The sequence below is a fragment of the Mugil cephalus genome, chromosome 1 (assembly GCF_022458985.1).
Source record: "Mugil cephalus isolate CIBA_MC_2020 chromosome 1, CIBA_Mcephalus_1.1, whole genome shotgun sequence".
NCBI classification, from domain to species: domain Eukaryota; kingdom Metazoa; phylum Chordata; class Actinopteri; order Mugiliformes; family Mugilidae; genus Mugil; species Mugil cephalus.
Window position 1 is genome coordinate 33,599,949 of NC_061770.1, and position 18,682 is coordinate 33,618,630.

The 18,682-nt window shown below is 44.2% G+C and overlaps 1 protein-coding gene across 9 annotated transcripts in view; it reads right to left on the bottom strand.

Moving 5' to 3' along the window:
* The window catches only part of afap1 (actin filament associated protein 1), an 89,142-nt gene that overhangs the window by 7,265 nt on the left and 63,195 nt on the right, over positions 1 to 18,682 (bottom strand). For 3 of the 9 annotated variants that reach the window (XM_047593917.1, XM_047593944.1, XM_047593900.1), the window contains exons 4-13: positions 16,615 to 16,723; positions 16,316 to 16,527; positions 16,014 to 16,193; positions 11,566 to 11,652; positions 9,670 to 9,763; positions 5,189 to 5,341; positions 3,885 to 4,096; positions 3,201 to 3,346; positions 2,291 to 2,405; positions 1,441 to 1,689 (exon numbers count right to left, since the gene is read on the bottom strand). In XM_047593917.1, coding sequence (XP_047449873.1) covers positions 1,441 to 1,689; positions 2,291 to 2,405; positions 3,201 to 3,346; positions 3,885 to 4,096; positions 5,189 to 5,341; positions 9,670 to 9,763; positions 11,566 to 11,652; positions 16,014 to 16,193; positions 16,316 to 16,527; positions 16,615 to 16,723 — 1,557 coding nt within the window. The remainder of the gene's footprint in view (positions 1 to 1,440; positions 1,690 to 2,290; positions 2,406 to 3,200; positions 3,347 to 3,884; positions 4,097 to 5,188; positions 5,342 to 9,669; positions 9,764 to 11,565; positions 11,653 to 16,013; positions 16,194 to 16,315; positions 16,528 to 16,614; positions 16,724 to 18,682) is intronic. The other 6 variants (XM_047593908.1, XM_047593935.1, XM_047593927.1 and 3 more) reach the window with 6 other exon arrangements.

Consider the following 18,682-nt stretch of genomic DNA (forward strand, 5'->3'; position numbering starts at 1 on the left):
GTACACCTCACTGGAAGAACATCTACTTCTTACAGCGGAGCGGTGCTTTGTGGTCTCGGAGGCAATGTTAACACCCGTTGGCCACGCTACACACAGTGCACACATCAAAGGGTGGTGGGAAGGAGGCGGAGCTCCATACAACACCATGTGGTGACTTCTATGGTCGCAGAGGCTGTGTGGCACTTACAGCCGGGCAGTAAAAATATAAATGGCGCACACAGCCGACGCTTGTAGCAGAAGGAGGAAGAAGGAAACACAGCGTGCGGAAACACTGTCCAGATATATATGTATATATATACTGTATATGTATGCACTGAGCATATTTTAAACTCTGTATTTACTTCTTTAAACTGACCGCTCAGTGTGCAGAGGTTTAAAAAAGTGGATCTGTTTTAAGACATCAGCTGTAAAAGTTCTGACTTGAGCATCTCTAATTGGATCTGAAGTACATGGTGAGCATTTCCAAAAGCCCGGACATGGGAGTGATTTCAAGCCCAGTCACGGTAATAATGAAATTACTAAAGACTACACCAGAGGGGAAACGCGATTCACGGGGCCGGTGGGAAAGAGAGGTGGGCTCCTGGGTGGCCAACATCAACACCTTATCTAGAGCGAGTTAAAGCGTACTCCTGCAGGAACAATAAACAGGATTTTCTCGTTTTCCCCTCAGCCAAGTGACTCTCAGCTGGCGTGGTGTATGCAAAGCAGGGAATTTGCAAATCGGCTCCAGGGTAGCGCTAAGGAAAAAGGTAGCGCTAGTGCTACACTGCGCCCATCTGACTAGACCGGCTGATGCAAATGGACATGAAAACAAAACATAACATAACATTTGACATTATAGCTATCACTTGACCCTGCAGTTACTTAGAGTTTAACCTCCAGCTTTTTTTAACACACCTCGCTAAACCGGCCATATGCTACCTGCTAGACCGGTTTTCTGTTTGTGGTCAAATAGTTAAATTTTATCCATCACATGGACACAACTCTATGTGATTAACTGATCATCATGTTGTCATTTTCCCCCAGGAAGGCTGAAACAGTCATTTAATACAACTTAAAGAATTGACACAACATTTTACGTAATGTTTATCAGATATTTTTAAAATGAGTTCCACCTGTTTTCAAGTGACATAATTCGGATGACACGTTGCTGAGTGTCGGTTGGAACAACAAGCTAGTCGTACCCAATTTATAAGATAATAATGTCTGGGGTTGTTTTCGTTTCCAGCGTGACCAACCGTCCCAAAGTTGCCAAAACTATAATTGAAGGCAGCTTTATTACACACACAACCAGTTGGTGGTTGTTAAACTTATGCTGCTTGTGGTTTTTCTGCATGTACCTTTGTTTTCTTTCCTCGCGCATTCGAGGTTGACTGAAAACCGGTGAAGATGCAAAAGAGCGCGAGAGAGGGTTAGTGAGGAGAGTGCAGCGTTAGTCACCTGAGCAGCGGCTTTAGTTTTAGAATCAGCTGTGAGGAACTTGGAAGAGATTTTAGAAGCAGGGGTTTTGTAGTGGCCAGCAGAGGAAGAGGAAGCAGCAGAAGTGGAAGAGGTAGGCTTGGGAGGAGGGTAGCGGGTGGCCAGCTTGGGCGAGGGCATGTTCTCATAGAGGTCTGCGTTCTCATATTGCACCTCCCCTTTCAGCTGGCGCCCCCTTGTGCGGGGACTGGAGTACGCCACCTCTGGGTCCTTGAGTTAGACCAGACGGGCATGCAGACAAGCAAAGCAGGAGGGAAAGGAAGATACAAGGAGAACAGAGGTGAAGGAGGATAGTGATATAAAGTTAGTAGCGTTCATATGTCAATATATGACTTTACTATAACTCCAAGCAATTTTACACAGAGCTACGTGGAAAGCCCTACTTACACTGAGATAATGTCTCTGCTGCTATTTATAGAAGCACAACACTAAACCCCTTTAATTAAAGGTGCTGCATATAACATGTTAACCATCTCAGCTTTAAAAGCACTGGATAATAGGGTGCTGTCATGTTCAGAGCAAATGCAACTAAAGCCTAAAATTTGAAGGTTTAGGAAAGCAAAAGGAGAAGGATTACAAGGGTTAATGGGGAATTGAGCCTTGATCCACAAAAGCAGCACTAAACACAAGAGAAGACACTTACAGATCACATGTCACTGGAAGTTTTAGAATGGGATTTCACTTTGTGTTATATTATACTAATATGTCAACCTAAACTCTTATTATTATACTGGAAAACAGTAACAGCTGCATTAGCGCACTCTTTACCGTACAGTGGGTGTGCAATTCCAGCAATCGGGTGCGTCCTTACCATTCCATTTATGGGCACATCGTCGTAGTGCAGGGCCATGCCGGTGGGGCAGGCGTAGCCGTTGACTGGGTTGTCCAGGTACGGGTTGGGAGAGACGGCACGCTTACTGGTGAAACTGGAGGGAAAACACAAAAAGGGTTTTTTGATATCTTTGTCTTGTGTCGTAGACCATGACAGCATAGAAACCACTGTTGGTCACAACAGAGGCTGAATACTACTCAGAAATACTATTACATTTTCCAGTATAAACAATCTAGAAATTCAAAGATTCAAATGAGCCATTTTCTATCATTATTGTCAATCTGCAGCAGCTGGTACACTCTGCTAGCATGATTTATTTATTTATTTTTTCGGACCAAAACAAAAGTTGCTCATGGATTCTTTGCATATCACTTAGAAGGAGAAAAGAGAACTGACAAATGGTTAGGGTTATAAGAAAAAAGGTGGAACTGCTCCTCAAAAGTTAGGGTTAGGGTTAGCCAAAGCAAATAGAGCTCCCCCTGCTGGCTGGCTTCAGCATAAGCTCCACCTCTTCCAAGTTAGCGGATGGGACTTGGGCTGAACTGCAACACTAAAATATACGTCAAAGTTTCTGTCATTTTAATGTAATGTTGATGCATATTCAAGTTAAAAATAAGACACCGTTGTTCGTGTCCCCGGGAAAATAGCGTCAGTTCGGCGAATACAAGGACGTAGGGACACATTGTCCATATTTATATACAGTCTATGGTTAAGACACTTATTTTAAGTGAGTAAGAAAAAAATTTGTTATTTATTATTTAAAAATGTTGAAAAGGTATACAGTATGTTAGTGAAATAGACACTTTCTGCCCAAAAGTGTTTAAATCTTTTGAAATACTAAATTATTAGTCATGCTTTAGCTTTCATTTAAAAAGATTCTGTCCCTCACCAGAAAGATTGCTTGGCCAGCTGGATGACGTTGGCGGTGGTCTCGACGTCGATGTAGTCGTAGTGCAGGGTGGCCGGGTCTGTGGTGGACCCAGTCTCGGCCAGTAAAACCCCCAGCCAGCGACCCATCTCCTCAGAGGAGGAAGCCTAGAGGAAGAAACGCCGGTTTAACGTCCATAGAGAAGTATGCGCTGTGCATAGAAACCAGCACTACAGCCTCCTAGCTGGTGGACGTCAGAGCCTTATTCGAGTAAATTCCCTCAAGCAGTTCATGCTTATGTGAGACCCGGATATGTAGTATATACAGAGAACAGGAAAAGCTTAAATACATGTTTTAATTCTAAATAAATACTAATAATGTGTTGAAACTTAAAGCACTTTTGTTTTACTGTGGGAACTGACCACCCCGTGCATGCTACCGTCCATCAGAGGTTCGGTAATGATATGGTTTTACAGGAAAAAGAAATGGAAGAAAGTCAGGTCACATAGCGTGCAGGCTATATGAAGAAACTGGCAAATGGAGGAAGTTCATACAGCAACAACAACATCAAACAAACACAAGTCACTGGTGGTGGAAAGAGAGGTTTAACCACATGACAGGAAAAACCAAGGATAAGGAGGAAAACATGACCAGCAGTATGACTGCGTTTTAGTGTAGATCACATAAAACAGAAGCACAGCTCACCTCCAGCACAGCCACTTCTTGACCGTTGCGAAGCAGTCGGAAGGCGAAGGGGTGCTTGTGGTCGAGGCCGGGGTTGACGTCGCAGCCTCGGAGGGGCAGCGAGGCGATGTGGCTCTTCAGGTCGTCGCGGTCCTTGTGCAGGAGCAGCTGGTTGTCCTTGAGGCGGCACCAGCGCTCCCGCCAGCGGTTGTTGGAGAGCACGTTCAGGTAGCCTGTCGGTTAAAACACACCATCAAGGCTCAATTAAAGCAATGCAGGACTAGACAAGCAGTTCGACTAGACTAGCATTTATACTTCTATGCTCGTCTTTCCTGCCAGTAGGGCTCATTTGTGTTTCTACTTCCTGTGTCACTTTCAACAATGACTACTGAGAACCCTGCTGAAATTTAGCCTAAGAGTATCTCCGAACATCCTCGAGTAACCTTCCCGACTATCTGTGTTGGTCCAAAACAATAAATTCGAAAATTTTGGAGTTGGAGAAGCAGCCAGAAATACCAAAGTGGAAACGCAGTACAACCAAGAAGACCAATCACCTTTCTTGTGGTCTGAGTTGTCATGATTCGTAGTTACATGTCTGGGGAGGTGTATATCAAGCTACGGCATTAAGATAAATAATCAGTGTATCATCTCAGAGATGCAGTCAGATTTTTCACTTAGACCTTTTAAGGCTAATGTTTTCAGCAACATATCGCTCTTGTGTCTGATTTGAAATTGTAAATGCATGCACGGGAAAGAATACATCAGCTGTGGCCTGGGCCAGTGCACGCATGCAGTAGTAGGACCTACTTAAAGTCCCGAGCATTTGTCACAAACAAATCCACCAGGTAGTCATTCATACATTCATTCATTTTCTGTAACTGCTTGACCTCTGAAAGGTCTTAATTTTAAGCCAAATCAAACTGTCTCCTAATTTACGCTTGATTAACTTCTACATTTAGAGAAGTAATTAGCTAAGATTTTTTTTCAGTGATGTAGACTATTATTTCATCCGCTCACCATGCTACCTGTCCGCTAGCGTGTTTATTTTATTTATTTTTTTTAAAAAAGGCCTGGTTGACCTCTAGATTAACATTGGAGCCTGTGGACATCTGCGGACAAGTCTGGAACCCAAATTATTATCACAGTTGTGTCCAAATCAACTCACAAAAGGCCTTACGTACACTATCTGCATGCGAGCATACAAAGTTCAAATGATCTAAAGCTTGTTTCATGTGGTTTGACCGCACGGACACAGTCTTCAGGATTGAATCCCTGCGTCTGGAGCCAGGTTATTTGAAGCGAGACCTTTATGCTGCGTGCCTTACCACATGTGGGTACGTCTTCTTCCGCCGACGAGGTCTGTTCGTCCGTGGACGGCTTCTTCTTCCCCAGCCCTATGATCTTCGTGATCTTCTTGCCCGCTCCCTTCCCCACGGTGCCGGTCTTCTGCTCCGACTTTGAGTTTTTCTTTCCTTTTCCTGAAAAACAAAACGCAAAGATTCTGAATTTAATCCGTGTCCTGCAACGGAGGGGAAATAAGCAAAACAAGGTGTAATGTCCCCGTGGAAGGACTCCTGCGGACTTAATGCGCTCTATCGTCATCATCTAAATTACCATAAAGACGTTACATGTTCATTTATGTTGATTTAATTATGTTCGGATGCTTTTGTAATACTGTAAGAGAAGAGAAGAGAAAGAAAGGGCAACCTTAGACTCCACTATAAACAACCATGAGTTCAGGATTGGGTTTAATCAGACCCTTGTGGGTTCGAGAGCCCTTTGTTGGTGAATTAAGATTCATTTTAAAAATCCCAGCATCTGAGTGGGCTGGCCTGAGCTGGCCTAGTTTCTACCCGAAGACAGAAAGGGAGGGAGTGACAGTGCACATTCTGCTGGGAGGACGGCTAACGTCAAGTAAGTGAGCCCGGGCTCAGGAAGCGAAGTCTGAGTCGCTCTGTCTGTCTGTCGTTGAGGAAAATAGCTCGTGCTTGGCTCGGCCAGTTTAGCAGATACCGCGGCCTTTGGGGCATTTCAGCGAATGTGAAAGAGAATCCAAGTGAGAAAACACAAGAAACACTATGTGTCTATCTGAAGAGGAGAAAGAAACCCTAAGTCTGATTTTAACCCGTCTCCGCTGCCAGATATCGAGGCAAAAGAAGAAGAAGAAGGAGTAGCGGGGGAGGACAATATAAAGCATTCTCCTTTGCTTAGGTCATACCGAGCGTCTGGACGGATTCTAGACACACACATGTGCATTCAGAAATATGCTGTATATAATCACCAGGGCTGCTTTTCACAGACACACACATATAATGTCTGTGGCTTGCAGGAATCAGCCTCTAGCTGTTGAAACTAACCAACAGTAGTTCAAAGTGATACGGCAACAACAGAAACTCTTTGTGTTCGATTCTTTCTGGCGCTTACGAGCTCAGGTTTCCACATTTTTTCCATATTACGTCCTCTCCCCCTGATATGATGTGACAACTACCATGGCGACGGCCCTTAATTAAGTAGGAAGCCGTCTGCGCTCGATCTGAGTCGCAAGTATACACACACAATGCAGGGCCTGAGGTGGAAAGCAGACGTGCAGATGTGAACACGATTTGAAGCTTTCTTTTTTTTTCCAAAAAAAAAAAAAAAGTATTAATTATTTTTCCCTTCAGGAGAAAGGGAGTGGGAAAACTCTGATCAGGTAAATTTAATTCCAGTAAATCTTTTTTTTTTTTTGTTACCAGCCATGGAAAGAATGTTGCTGATTAAGCTAAAAAGAGAAATGAAGGAGGTGAAGACTACGGAGCTTATTACATTTAATGATGTTTAATGGATGATAGCAGAGTATTACAAACACCTGCACTCAGATCATCCCGTCATCCCACCAATGGCAACGCCAATGTATACAAATGGATCAGAACCTAATCAGCCATAACATTATGACCATCTAATGCATTGGTTTTTCCGTTAGATGCTCAGTAGTCACTGACAGAAACGTTGCTGCCAAATCTGCACCTACCGAGCCTCCGACCACCACCAAACACCAAAATCACTCACTCGCGTATCGTACACCAGTGTCGGTTCACACTGGGAGCAAGGTGGGTTAAGCGTCTTGCCCAAGGACACAAAGGACAGACTAGGGTTGGGACGGAATTGAATCAACCTTTCGGTTGTTGGACGTCTGCTCTACCTCCTGAGCTACTGCCTAATATTCTGGAGTTCCTTAATTTTGCAACACAAAACATCCCTGATTTGCTGAGGTATGGACCCGGCTAGCTACCGAAAGTGTACCGGGATGTCTGGAGACAAAGACGTTAGCAGCAGATCCTTTAAGATCTGCAAGTTAAGAGATCGGTAGCCATTGTCCAGCCAATCCCACAGATGCCTGATTGGACGTGTCTTTGAAGTTTCAAAGCTGTTGCTAAACCATTTTTATGGCATTACCCAGCGAAAAGAGGCCACTGCCTTTGGGTGCATGTGGTCTGCCTCTCAGTTATCCGGGGCACGGTATATCCAAAAGGCGTTTAAGAAAAGCAACTGGACTTGTAGAGCTTCTTGAGTAGACGTTTCGTTGCTCATCTGGGCAACTTCTTCAGTTCAGTTCCTCAGGTTTGAATAGAAATGTCTGAGGTCGTAGCCCATCGGAAACTTGCATGACTTGTTTCCATTATATGCGGTTTAGGCTTCTGCGTCAATCTGACGGAGTAGCGAAGTGCGGCGACAGTCAAACCCTGCCATAGCTGACATGTACCCCCCCACAAATGTAACTATGCAGATCTCAAAAGCTGTGATTGGTCCACTCTGTAGTACCACGTTTCTGCTTTAGTATTTCCGGCTGCTGCTGGAACACATCAACCGAGGAGGTTCAGAGATGCAACCAGACCACAGCATTTCAGTGAATAAATCATTTTCTTTCTCAGGACCAGCCTTGTTGTGTTGTATGTTGTATCTTATGAAGGTGCACAACAAAGTCAGAGAAAATAAAAAGCTGCTGAGAGTATTTTTTTTTTTAAGATTCCTACGTCACGAATTCTAAACGCCACAAACCATAAAAGCAGTACCTCTCTGGAGAGGTAATCAGCAATTCTATGTTATTTTCTTAAGCTCATGTGGGAGATCACTGCTGATCCCACTCCTTAATTTCCTGTAGATTCACCAAAAAAAATAAAAAATCCCACAAAGACATGTAAACGTGACTTGCGCAACCGTGTTCATGAATCACGGCTCTTTGCTAACTCTGCAAAGATCCAACCGGATAGAAGATTTTGACACAAGCTGCTCGTGGGAAATCAGTTTCAGACTGAATACTTGGAAAAATTAACCAATTTAAAGTGACAAAAAAAAAATAACAATGCTAGGTTATAGTTGATAATCCAAACTGAGCTGACAAGTGAAATGAGATTTCTCTCCCAGAGGAATTTCGCCTGCTGAGCAAACAAACTGTAAATAATAGGAGAGTCTTTCCAGTCTGTCTCTTTGTTTTGGCTCGTAGTTCGCCAGGGGAAGACCATCCCTTTGTAAAAACTATGTTAAATAAATCCAAATGCTCATTCTTCAGGCTTCACGCAGCATTAGCCAAGGCTGACCTTTCCAGAGCACGCAGAGATTCCTCTCTGAATTATGAGGCCGATTACGTGAGAAAGGCGGTCATAATTTAACATTTAGACTTGGGTCCAATTTGAGAACAGTACTTGTTGGCTCCAAGAAACAATGATATTGATGATGGCCCCATCTAACTTGACCTTTTGTTTTGTGCTTTAGCTTCAGGGCTACAATTAAAGGTACTGGGTGAATGCCGTGCAGTTTATGATGGGGATTTTGCTCTATAAAAAAAAAATAAAAAACTAAAACTAAACACATAACTATCTGCAGATGTAGAAACATCGCACATCCCAAGTCAAGCTCCACTTACCAACTTGCTGGAGCTTTAAAGTGCATCATACTGTCCTTACCAGGCTAGTTGGTCAATTTGCAAAAGAAATGAATCCGTAGCGTCTAAGAGGTCTGCAGGAGGTTTGCTGTGGTGTCAGTAGACCCTCAGCTTGCATTCTGGGCACTTCGGTCTAGCTAGTGTTTGATTTCCCAATTTTTTTGTGTGCCAATAAGTCCAATTTAAGGCCTAGAAAAGCCATGCAAGGGCCCTCCAAATCGCTATCCTGGTAACACAAGATAAGCCTTGATATCACAGGCCAAGGCAAGTTGCACATGAACAGACGACAGAAAGAAAAAGAAGTAGTGGTAGTGTTGTTCGATACCACCGATTTCTTTTCCGTTCCGATACTGAGTAAGATTCAGACTGGTATCGGCGATACAGAGCCGATACCGATACTTTGTGTAAATACACCCTAATGTGTGTGGTAAACCTAAAAAAAGTAGTGTATATCAAATAGTAGTTTCATACAGAATACAAGACATCAGAGTAATTTATTTAATTAAACTCAGAAGTATATTGAGGTAGAGGCCTCGTTTACTATATAGCTAAGCTAATGCAACAACAGAAAAACTGAGGATACATTCATACAAAGTATGTGAAAATGCTGTTTCAAACACAAAAGAAAGAAATAAGATCACACACAGATGCTGGTACATCTACTAGCCTACGTGAATATATATCACACTAAATAGTAAGAGATTATGATTTTCCGGACCTTTTCTTTAAGGAATTTCCCCTCTATGATCACGAGAATGATCTGTGGTTCTTAAAAGCAGAAACAGTAGACTGTCTCCTCTATAAAACACAGAGGCATGCGAGTGAATCACCTCTGCAACATACTTGTATGCCCTATGAAAAATATGATTCCTATTATTTGGTTACCGTTGCTATGACTCCCACCTTGGTCCTTGCAGTCGCTGTGTCCGTTCTCATGAGTCGCCTCGCCGTCTGAGCTGGGCCGATCGCACGACGCCTTCTAGCAGCAGGAGAAGACAATGTGGAGGAGGAGGAGGAAGAAGAAGAGATACACAGGAACAAGAAGGCCCAAAGTGAACAAAACTGTACTTTCCAGAAGACAGACAGGTCGCAAAAAAAGAAAAAAAAAAAGCATTGCCGCACAAACACAGCTGTCTAATTACATTGTACATTGTAAAAACCCTTAGCAACATCTGCAACATGTTATAGATGAATAATTAGGCTGGCTTTGAGCATGCTTTGCCAAGCCGGGAGAAGTTTGTCATTAAAGATCGTCTGATGTAGCTTATTTTCCACCACTAAACGCACATAGATAGATCAGGCGCGCATATGTTCGGATCAGCCAATTTTACACCCTTTTCCCCTTTGAAAACCAATAACGCAGTGTTTCCCCCTTGAGCTGCCTAAGTTTCCCTCCTGTGTCATATGCAATTAACTGTTGTTTGGCAAACAGCTTTTACTACCCAGTGTGATTAGTTTTGATTATGCCAAGACAAGCTGTGCTCGTGGGTTGATGGTATATGTGTAAATGTTTGTCTATTTCAGTGTGTTCATCTAAGGGTAATTTGGTCCAATTAAGCTATTACTGACATATGAGAAAGACAAAAAAAAAAAAAAAAAGACTGTACCATTGCCCATACGTCACCAGTGGGACATAAGGTACAGAAGGAACAGCGTTAGCCGGGGGGTTAGCAAGAGTTTTGTCAAATGAATGAATTGCAACTATTAATATTCATTATAGTGTCAACTCAGATGCTAATGCTAATGAATTTGTGTATAGCTGATATTCAAATAATCAAGAGTTTTCTCCTTTAACTAGAAACACAAGTTATATGGTTCAAGCTACAAACAGCTAGCTGTTAGCTATACCCTTATTCACTACAATATTAGCTAAATTTTTCCACATCAAGACTAAAAACCTATTATATGAAGGCGTCTGTGTACATCCTCAGTCATCCAGGTTGTGGTTGTACCGCAGGGCAACTGTAGTTCCTTGAAATTTCTTAAACATGTGTCACCGTCCTTCCAAGTAGCTTCTACAGTTCTGGGGAAATGCTAATGCTAATTATTTCTGTAGAAACCCTACAAGTCCAGTTGCCCCTTTTTCAGCTTGTTTTTTTTTTTGGTTTTATATGAAGACTCATAGTGAAATTAGGTACACGAAATTATACGTTTTGAAAGGATATATCCTAGCTAGGAACTAGACCACTTGGCAACCTGAAACCTGATGCAAAATGAACTCTAATAGAACTCTAACATTTGCAGATGAAATAACTGCACATCATCTATAGTCATATGTGCACGGAACTAGTTTTACAAGGGGACCTCCGGTAATTTGGAAAAATTGCAGAGACGGTCAGAGATCTTAATCCTGTGGGAATCGTCCATGTCTGTAAAGCGTAAAGTAAAAATTACACTGCAAATTACCCCCTGTGATGATACTAATGCAGTTGGCATCTCTTTGTTTTTGTTTGATTCTGTTTCCTGCCTCTTGTCACTTAAGGATTATGACGAATGTGCGCCAAATCAAAGTTTGGACAGATGTTCGGGCGCAAAGTCAAGATGTTGCTGACCCATTTAGATGGATGAAATAATTAAATCAAGCATTAATGTGTCCATCTGTAAAAGTGGGGCTGATTTAAACGCTGCCAGGCCATTCATTACTTCTTAGATTTCTTTCTCATTACATCATGTTTTGAAACAGACGTAGGAGGTCATTTCTGAATCACACGACGTCACCAGATAAAACCAATCCCGTGCACATGTGAAGAGTGTGTGTGTTTTTTTTTGCTTTTTTTTTACCTTTTCCAGTTCAGGTTTGTGCACTGGCGATCCAGACCGAGCTCCGTCTGAGTCTAAACTCCCGTTAGCGCACACTTCTCTCATGACCTGGGAAACACAAGGAAATACAACATGAACTAATGAGGTTCATGTTAACATTACACAACGCCCACGGCAGAGGGAGTTCAATTTACACGTTGAGATATCCACGACCTAAACGTGAGCCTAACATATGGGAGGACTCCTTATTTAAAGATCCTAAAATATTTCCTTGCACAACTGCCACATAATTAAGCAGCTCATTCCTTCCTCCGGCGTATGGATGCCTGGGGTAATGTGGGCCACATGTACGGTGAACTCCCTCCTCTCTCATATCCCATCATGCAACTGAACGGCAGCCAAGGGATCACGAGGCAGTACAGCCCATGCAGCGGAGTAAGTACAGGACGCCGAGTGCATGCATGTGGTGTGCGGCAGTAGCTGGTGGAGGGGTGGAGCTGGCGGGTCTGCCACACACATTAGACGCCGTGGTGTTTTACTACATACATGGAATCCCTACACAATAAAGTCCAGCAGGGGTGAATGAGATCTGCAGGTCTCTGGACGGGGCGCCAGTGCGCATTACCGTGACCTCGTTGGATTTCACTCCTGGCAGCCCAACGTCAGATCTGGCAACGCTAGACGCGTGGCAGTGACAGGGACGTGTAGATTGAGTGGCGGGCAACTGGGAAATGAGATTTCAGACAAACCGCTGTGTGCGCAATTTGGCTAATGTGCGACACACACACACACAAACTCCCACTCGTCTTCTCCGCAAGCATTCTGAACCATCTCTGGCTGCGCAGAGCTCCTCAGATCATTGGTTTTGGCTCGGAGGGAGCATAATTGGGTTTCGCGGGGGAAATGACGGGCTGTGGCTCCATGGGTTTGGCTCGGAGAGAGCGGCTCAGAGGTTGGAGGAGAGCTAGGGCAGATAGCAGCGTCGAGTCTGCCGGAGAGGACGGGGTGCTACGGAGGTCTGACGACGTGCTACAAATCAATCTGTGTTGAGACTGTGGGAGGTAGTCCCGGGTGCCGAAATAAACTCCCGATTGTCAAGTTGCTGTTACGCATTTAGGGTCTTTAAGTGGTTTTAAGACACTCTAACCTCCCTGCAGTAGTCATTTCACATTTGTGCGCCATGCAATCAGATTGAAGTCAACAAGACTGTCTGGTTGTGGGATTATTTTTCATTAGAGTTTAAAAGCTCCAGCTGCAGAAGAGATGCATGTAATTGATTTATTCTGGGGTATTTTAAAGGCCTGTGTAGAGATGAGCAATGCAGTCTCGACTTCTAAATGAGGCGACACGCGCAAGCGGGTAATGCTAAAGACTTTGCCCTGCAACAATAAACACAGCAGCATGCACAGGATGACCATGCGCCGCAGACGTCAACAGTGAAGCATTCACGCTGGTCTCTGAGCGAGCAGGTACGCAACTGTGCACATTCAACTTACTTTGCCCGAAGTTTTTGCAAAAAAAAAAGAGAAGACATGAAAAGAGAATGTAGAAGAACTGTTACGTCAGTGAGAGAGACAAAGGAAACCAGGTCATCCTGTTGTCAAAGGCAGAGGCGAGGGGAGGTAAAAAGAAAGGGAAAATGGGAAGAGAAGTCTACGGTTTTCAAAAAGAGCACTGGGAAGGTCGAGGGGAATGAAATAAGGACAGCATAAACATCCATAAACACGTTGTTAGCCGAGAGTGTCTGGGAGAAACATTACTGTAACTACCCGGCTTTGGAAACCCTCAGGTACTCTCCCGGCTTTCCCTACTCTTGTAGCTTTTCTTCTTTTTGACCTCCTCTCTAATTATTTTTTGCTCCTTCTCCCCATTTTGCTTCTTCTCACATTGTTGTAAGTCGACTGATTCAGCAAAGGGTGGGGAAGTCTCCTGAGAAATCTTTATTTCCATTATCTAAATCAGCAGAAACGAAATTCAAGAACGACCGTTTTGGGACTTTCATGCCCCGGGGTGGAAGGTGATCTCTTCTGAGAAACAGGAGGCTGAGAGACAAAAGAAAACGTGACGGCAGTAATGAATCGGTGTAAAAATCCAAACACAGACACAAAGAAAGGCTAATCTTCCTGGCTGGATGCCGCTCTTACACACCCCGGGGCTTAAGGGAACGCCGAAGCGCGCCAGGGAATGCAACACCACATCGCTCTGTCGCAAAGGACATGAACGCAGCGCGTGGACCGGGCTGTTTTGCAAAGGAGGGCGTGAGCGCGGAACCTCCGCCAGCTGGATGTGATGAGCGCTGACTGCAGCGGTGCGACGAACTATCGATTGAGCAAACGCGAGAGAAGCCAGAACGATTGCGAGAGCGAAAGAGCGACTGCCGCCGCGTTATCAATCCAACGTGCTCCCAGTATCCAGGGCACCTGACTAAACACGCACCCAGACCCGGTTCCTCCGAGCAACAATTAGTGCGGTCGTTAGCATAGTTTGGATGGCGCGGAGGTTTGTATATTTTCACGAGTCTAGCTGCCTGCAGATACCTCGGCCCCCCCGGCAAGGTTACCTGCAGCAGCCAATCAATAAACAGTGGCTAATTAGCAGATGGAAAGGAGTAACCGAATCAAGAAGAAAAAACACTAACAGATTTGATCTTTGTTTCCTGACTGCCGTAAACATGACATGGCTGAAACTTCAAGAAAGAGATGGAAAGAAAATAGTGAGGGCGGCGTTTCCATCAGTGGTCTGCGAGGCGAAAATTGCTCCACACTTTTATTTTTTGTTTTTTTTTAACAAGACAAGGGAAATGCACAACTCCCGGTCTAAAAGCATGTTGGTACAATTGCACAAGAGTCAGCGGAGGCTAGAGGCCGCACATTAATACAAAAAAATGCACGAGGAGAGATCTTAAAATAGCACACAATTGGTCGTCTAAGACAAACATGAAATTCCAGGACATTCTCAGGAGGTCTGAGGGGAGCAGAGGTGAGGAGGAAGAGGGGGGCTGTGGGTTTTTTTTTTTTTTAAACCAAAGACCAGATGAGGCCCATCTTTCCCTCCTCTGACTTAAACACCCAGAGGTGCTGCCACCGCACTGACAACAAATGGATGCAGGGGTTGAAAAGCAGGAAAAGCGCCAGGGTTTATTTGAAGTCGGCAGGGTGGGTTTGTTTTGCAGACTTGTTGAGTCGCCTGCGAGAAAGATCAGAGGAGGGTGGAAAGGAAGACTAGTTGGGGGGAGGCAGAGAAATACCGTTTGATGAAACGGGGAAGAGACGGGAAAAAAGGAGGACCACTGAGCAAACATTTTCACATCAGAGAGAAACGGGCAGAACCACCCCATATTAACAAACAAGTTACACAACTTCAGGAAAAGGTCCCATCCTCAAGAACAAAAGCCATTCTTACTGGATCTGGGGGGAAGGAAGTTGGAGTGCGTCTAATTTTACCTCAGTGAGAACAACATCCAAAGTGAAAGCTTAAGGCCAGTCGTAAGATTGTCACTTGGGGCTGTGGTTGGACGTCATTTAAGAGCTAGCAGAGCTTTTAGGCCTCTATTAAATGACATAAAGCTTCAAGAAAGGCTGTTACACGCCAGTCTGTGCAAATACTGAAAAAGGTAACCATGCACCACGTAGGTAAGTAATGATGAATGACGAATTTATTTCAGTATCACCTCTGAGCAATTTAGCTGTGTTTAAGACAACTCAGGGTCGTGAGGGTTGCTGGAGCCTGTCCCAGCTGGCATCGGGCGAGAGGCGGGGTACACCCTGGACAGATCGGCAGTCTATCGCAGGGCTAACACAGAGACATTCGCACTCACTGGCAATTTAGAATCACCAATCAGCCTTAAGAGCATGTCTTTGGAGGTGGGAGGAATCCGGAGTACCTGGAGAAAACCCACACAGACACGGGGAGAACATGCAGACTCCACCCAGAAGTTCACGTGGTTAAAACGGAAAAGCGGAAATGCTTGTGTGTGGATGCATCCTGAATGAACGGCGTGATCTGACAGACACGCTCGTCAAAACGACAGGCCAACAATAATAAATAAAAATTGAAAATAATAAGACAAGGGCCTCCCCGTCTTCCACATGCTTAGTACAGGGGACGCACGCTGGAGTGGGTAGGCCTACGTGGACTTTACTGGAGTTCGGCACTTGAGTTTCTCACAAACGTAAATGACCTGTCCTGAACAAACACTGCACTCGCAGCCTTAGGGGCAAGAACAAATTAACTGCTTCTCGCGCTAAATCATTCAAAAGTGGTGAAACCATACCAGTACCAGTTCTACATTCATTATTTTGGAGGAACTGTGGGAGGGAAATTAAACTAGTTGCTAGATCTCTGCATCCTCTCTGCCTCAAGGTGCCTCAAATCAAACAAAGTGGTCTCTTACTGCCTCTACATATTTAAATGTTCTGGGTCTTTTGACTTCCTCAGTTGTTCTGTTAATCTCCTTTCCATTGCGTTACCTTCAGCCACTCCTCGGCCTGCTCTTTGCTCTGCACTGCCAGCACCAGGGCGTCTGCCCCCTGGTGGACGATCCTCAGTTCGTGCTTCTTCTTCTTGCCATCTTTGGGAACGTGAGTGATGCTGCACCCCGTCAGGGTCAGCTCCATCTGAGGGGTGTGGTCTTTGGAGGATTTGTAGCACTGCAGGGCGACAAGAAGGACTGAGGTTCAACTGGAGAAGCTTAAGTGATTCTGTTGCAGGGCTAACCCAAACACCACCGGTTGGTAGGCATTATCTGGGAGGCATTTACAGTTCTTCTCACCAGCAGTTTGTTGTCTTTGATGACGCAGAGGAGTTTGGTCCACTGGCCGAAGCGTTTCTTGCGCAGCAGGAAAGCGCAAATGCGGGCGTCCTTCACCAGATCCATGGACGCCTCTTCAGACGGCCACTGATGACGCATCTTCTGGCCCTTCCCGTCCTCCTCTTCCTCATCGTACGACTCGTAGGAGCTGCTCATGGCGTCCGAGTCATAGTCTGAAAGGAGACAAAGAGACAGCTTTTTATTATTATTTTTGTTCATGTAAAGATGCATTATATTGCATACATCAGCCATTCACTCACTGGAAGTTATGTATTCAGGAGCTTTCCCAGGACTTAAAGGAACCGCTTCTTCGTAGTAACCTTCCGGAAGAGAGGAGCTGGGCAACGGAGGAGGGCCGCTGTTTGGAGGCTGCCGAGAGAACAACAAGTTTTTACTGATTAGAGAAAGGCCTTTCCACAATTTTCAACACTGAAACTGCACTTCCGACACTTTTCCCACATGCGTCACCGGCTCATATTGCCAACATCTGTGTTTAAGTGACACAAAAACATTCTCCTTGGCAACAAAAAGCAAAACAAAAAGTAAGGTGGCGAAAAGGATCAATAATGATTTATCTGCACATCCGCCTTTAATCAATGTCTGAATGGGAGGACAGGAAGCAATTAGCGGCAGTGTTTGGCTTCTGTGTCACGGGAGAGGGGGTTCATTCTTTTGGGCAGAGCATGGGGCAATATAAAAGAAGACATTTATAATTACCCTTTGATGTGTCAAAGGCTAAAACACTGAGACATTTCACACTCAAGTGCAAAATATCGAAAAGGGCAGAATGATAAAGATATGAGCAAGAAGTGGTGGGTAGTGTGCGATGATGACAATTAACCCAGTTTTGAAAGGATTTAAGATGTGACGGTATTACACTGCTGAGCTCATGACAGAGAGGATGGAGGGGGGAAGGAGTGAGGTTCATTTGGACGTGGTCTCTCTGGCACCACGCGGTTCTTGCCGATCCAGTTGTTGGAGCGAGCGATCAATCACACGGGCTGACGTGATCCGCCTTGGCTGGAGCTGCATCCCACTTTCTGACGTTTCTTAAAAATAACAAGAGCTTTGGCTCTAAACATCAAATCTGATAATGTGGCAGCACGTACAAACAAACGTGTCGCTGGTTGGCGCATGCCACTGTATATAAAGCTTTTCACTACCTCCTCTAGAAAAACGCTGACTGTGGGGTTACGCAGAGCTTTAAACGTTACCTGTATCATAGTATTTTGGCCGGCGTTTGTTTGTCTAATGCAACAGGATTTCCCATACAATGCTAATATTATGGCGGCCCGCCAGGGTCATATTTACTTTGCCATGATCTCATAACGGACTGAATTTAACCTGACGGAGAAAACAGCTCGAATACATTCACGCAGCATGTGATTTGTGCTGTGCACTAATAAAAAATAGACGTTAACCCAAGTTTTTAAAACCCAATGTTTGTGCTCTTGGTTTTTTAGACCATGGAGATTTACAGTTATTTAAAGAGAGTTGGTCATAAACCTAGAGGAGACGACTCCAGACGTAATGTGAACTAGCTTTACTTCATAATAGCTAGCTACTACAGTTAAATTCGCTAACACTTCATTTGTCCATAGAAAGCCACGTCTCTGCAGCATTATGTTTAGCACTCATGCACAGGACGCTGTAGCCAAATCTTTAAATTACCGTAATGATGCAAGTACCAATATTAGCGCCATGATAGCGATTTAATGATGGACAAATGTAACATGCTGCAGAGACTGCTGCTGTGTGTTGCTAAAGCCAATATCCTGTGTTGTTACAGTAATTTAAAGATGGACTGATTTATAACCCAACATGTCTTATTTCATGTACAGATATTTAGACAGTAGAATCCCAAAAGAAGCCAAGGCTTCACGAAGTCTTGGAGGGAAACACAGATGCAAGTGCCAGAGATTACACACTATTGTCCTGGTCTAAAGTTGGCAATAAAATGGGTAAAATGTTCAAAAACAAAACACATTCCCTACACGTCAAAGATACCGAGTGAATTGTGATGAGTAAAAGCAAACAGTTTTCAGTAGGGGCTCAATAGCACTACTCACGGAGCAATACGAAACTCAAGATGTACTTTTTCTTGCATTTGAACACAATAATTTAACTGTTAAAAGAAAAGTTCACTTGTCACAAACCCTTATAATCTATAGAGAGTAGCTGTAGCCAGCATTGTCTGCATCACTTTCTTGCAGAAATACTATGTAAAGCCCAGTGGAGAGTATCAAAGAGCCTTCCTTCTGTAGCAACATCCTAATAAGTATCCTACAAAGGCTACAACAGTGTACTCGGCAACCTCAAAGTGCATAA